Source organism: Austrofundulus limnaeus, unplaced genomic scaffold, assembly GCF_001266775.1.
Source record: "Austrofundulus limnaeus strain Quisiro unplaced genomic scaffold, Austrofundulus_limnaeus-1.0 Scaffold568, whole genome shotgun sequence".
Lineage (NCBI taxonomy): Eukaryota > Metazoa > Chordata > Actinopteri > Cyprinodontiformes > Rivulidae > Austrofundulus > Austrofundulus limnaeus.
In genome coordinates this window covers 206,392-208,916 of record NW_013952970.1, presented here as the reverse complement: position 1 = coordinate 208,916, position 2,525 = coordinate 206,392, and the positions used below count along the sequence as shown (strand labels likewise).

General features: G+C 38.3%; 1 protein-coding gene across 1 annotated transcript in view; it reads right to left on the bottom strand.

Moving 5' to 3' along the window:
* Nucleotides 1-75: 75 nt before the first annotated feature.
* The window catches only part of LOC106530855 (tripartite motif-containing protein 67), a gene marked incomplete at its 5' end in the record, with an annotated part of 6,515 nt that continues 4,065 nt past the window's right edge, over nucleotides 76-2,525 (bottom strand). Inside the window, 2 exon segments of the mRNA XM_014026564.1 lie at nucleotides 76-401; nucleotides 1,898-2,060. Coding sequence (XP_013882018.1) covers nucleotides 354-401; nucleotides 1,898-2,060 — 211 coding nt within the window.

Below are 2,525 nucleotides of genomic sequence, written 5' to 3'. Positions count from 1 at the left end.
TTATAAATGTATGAATCATATGGTGAAAACCTGACTTTGAAAAATAAATCTGTTCATTTTTTCTTATAAAAGACTAAATAAAACAAAAATATTGGTGGTAATTTTTGACTGTGTAATGTCACAAATGGCACCCCATATAAAATTGGGGCATGTATAATGTTTGTTTTGACGTCCGGGGGTATTTAGAGCCAGTCAGGGCTCAGATGTATCCCATAAATATCGTATTGGAGACAAAGGGCGCCTGGAGGACAGGATAAATCCCCTCTGACATGTTGGTGGGGGGTTTCAGCCTCGGCTGCTCGTGACATCGAAGGTTTGTATCCAGGGCACGCTTGGGGAGCAGGACGGAGCTCTTACTGTTTGATATTCTTTGGCACCTCCAGGCCTGTCAGTAAGGTCACCTGAAGTGGAGAAAACAGAGCAGACACTCAGCCAGATCGTCTCAGAGGGAYGAAAACCCACAGGCCACAAAAAAAAACAACAGGATCTGATGAAGGATGAGACACTTTGTGAGTCATTTCGTCACTTGAGATTAAACTTAAACGCTCGACACGAAATGAACACTTGAGTATGGGGAGGTTGACTGACGACAACATGAAATTTATGTATTAATGTTTGAATACAACAGTAGCAAATCTCTGCTCTCTGCATGTCTTCATCATCTACTTTTTCTGACCTATATTTATTTTCAGTGGTGGGCACCAGCCCGCTAAAGTACAAATCCACTAATTGTGGACCTAAATATTTTGTTGGAATTTTGTGGTCTTACTAATTTTTATAATTCATAAACAGATTTGCACGTTCTAAACTTTAAAAAGTTGTACCACTAATAACTAKTTATCACCAGTCATCWTTATGTTGAACAGCAGAAGGTATGACTGTCAATGAATCACAACATGTGATCTATCCAACAGCACCCCTCCCAGATAAACACTCTTATTGTGAAGGTATACATCCTGCTGACTGTTGCTTTGGGTCACGGTTCTCATTTCCCACAATGCTTTGTGTCTGCTTACGTAGCAGGAAGGCAATAGCAAAAACAGTTAACGTTTGTAATCCATACTAATATTTTGTATGTATTGATTTATTTTACTTTACAATCGGAGCTCCTTTTAAAAAAAAGTTTTAACACTGGAGCTCAATACTTGCTGTAATTGMTCYAAGCAACGGGGTTAGAGACTCAGAAATGATTTAAAGATGTTATGCTGATGAAGACTGACATCRAGTGGTCAACTGGAGCAACTACATGGAAAATTTTAAAATCCAAGCTCTTATTTTGAAGGGAAGATCATTTCCTGTACTCTGTGCTTTTGTTTTTCGTCACAAATCAAATCCGTCATATACCCAGAATTCATCGCTTCAGTTTTCCAATAAACAGTTTTAAAATTACTTTATTGATGAAAATCTACAACAAACAAAAGAAAAAGACAAAGAAGCAGCCGAACTAGCAATCTTCAGCAACTTTTTAATTTTTACACCAGGAGCCAAAGGTCTGTTTCAGGAAATCACATCCCCAGCAATCAGTGGTTGTAGAATTAAGTTGAAAAAGAGTTCATCCACCACTAGTTGGCAGTGTTGTACATATATTGTACATGAATTATTGCCAGCTTGTAAGTGTCAAATTGAACTTGTGCTTTAAAATTAGCTTCTGCTAGTTTTTCTTATGGCATAAGTGCTTCAGAAATTGTGGAACTAAATTTTGGGTTAGCTCTGACCACCACTGCTCATTTTGAACATTCTATCATTTTACAAACTTTAGAAAAACATTTTGAACTTTTCGGGATTCGTTTTTAARGCAATCACAGGAACCCAAATAAGACCCTTTAAAAGGAGTTCTGTGTCGTAACAAATAGATGCTTTTTGATCCCAACGGGAGGTTGTAAGGACCAACACCGACCTGAACGTTTCTGTTGAGGCTAACAGCAGGAACAAAAACGCCGTCCAGGTTCTCAAAGGCTGTTGGTCCATGCTGCTCCTTGTTTATGAAGAAAGTTAAGGTACGTTTGGTCAGATCCAACAGGACGCCCACGGTCGAGCCCTTAGTGATGCCTCCCTCTGCTCTGCAGACACATAAAGTGAAGAACGTAATGTTATGGGAATCTGTAAGAGCCTCACTCAAACTGTTTCTGAAATGTATACATTTAAACAATGTTTAACCTGAGAAATATATTTTTCAGTTTCTGTTTCATAAATTAAATATAAAATATTCATTTTACAAAATAGTTCCTTCCATACGGCATCGAATTTAGTTGAAAGTAGGTTCAATGGCTAAAATTATAGACATCTGGGGGCTGAAAAAATCTGCCTGGAAGCAAAGAGTTTAAACAGTCTAGCCAGCCAACCAACCAACCCATCATAAAATCAACAAGCCAACCAATCGACCAACCAACCAGTCCACTAGTCAATTAACCAACCAACCAGTCCACTAGTCAATTAACCAACCAACTAGTCCACTAATCAATTAACCAACCAATCAGTCCACTAATCAATTAACCAACCAATCAGTCCACTAATCAATTAACCAA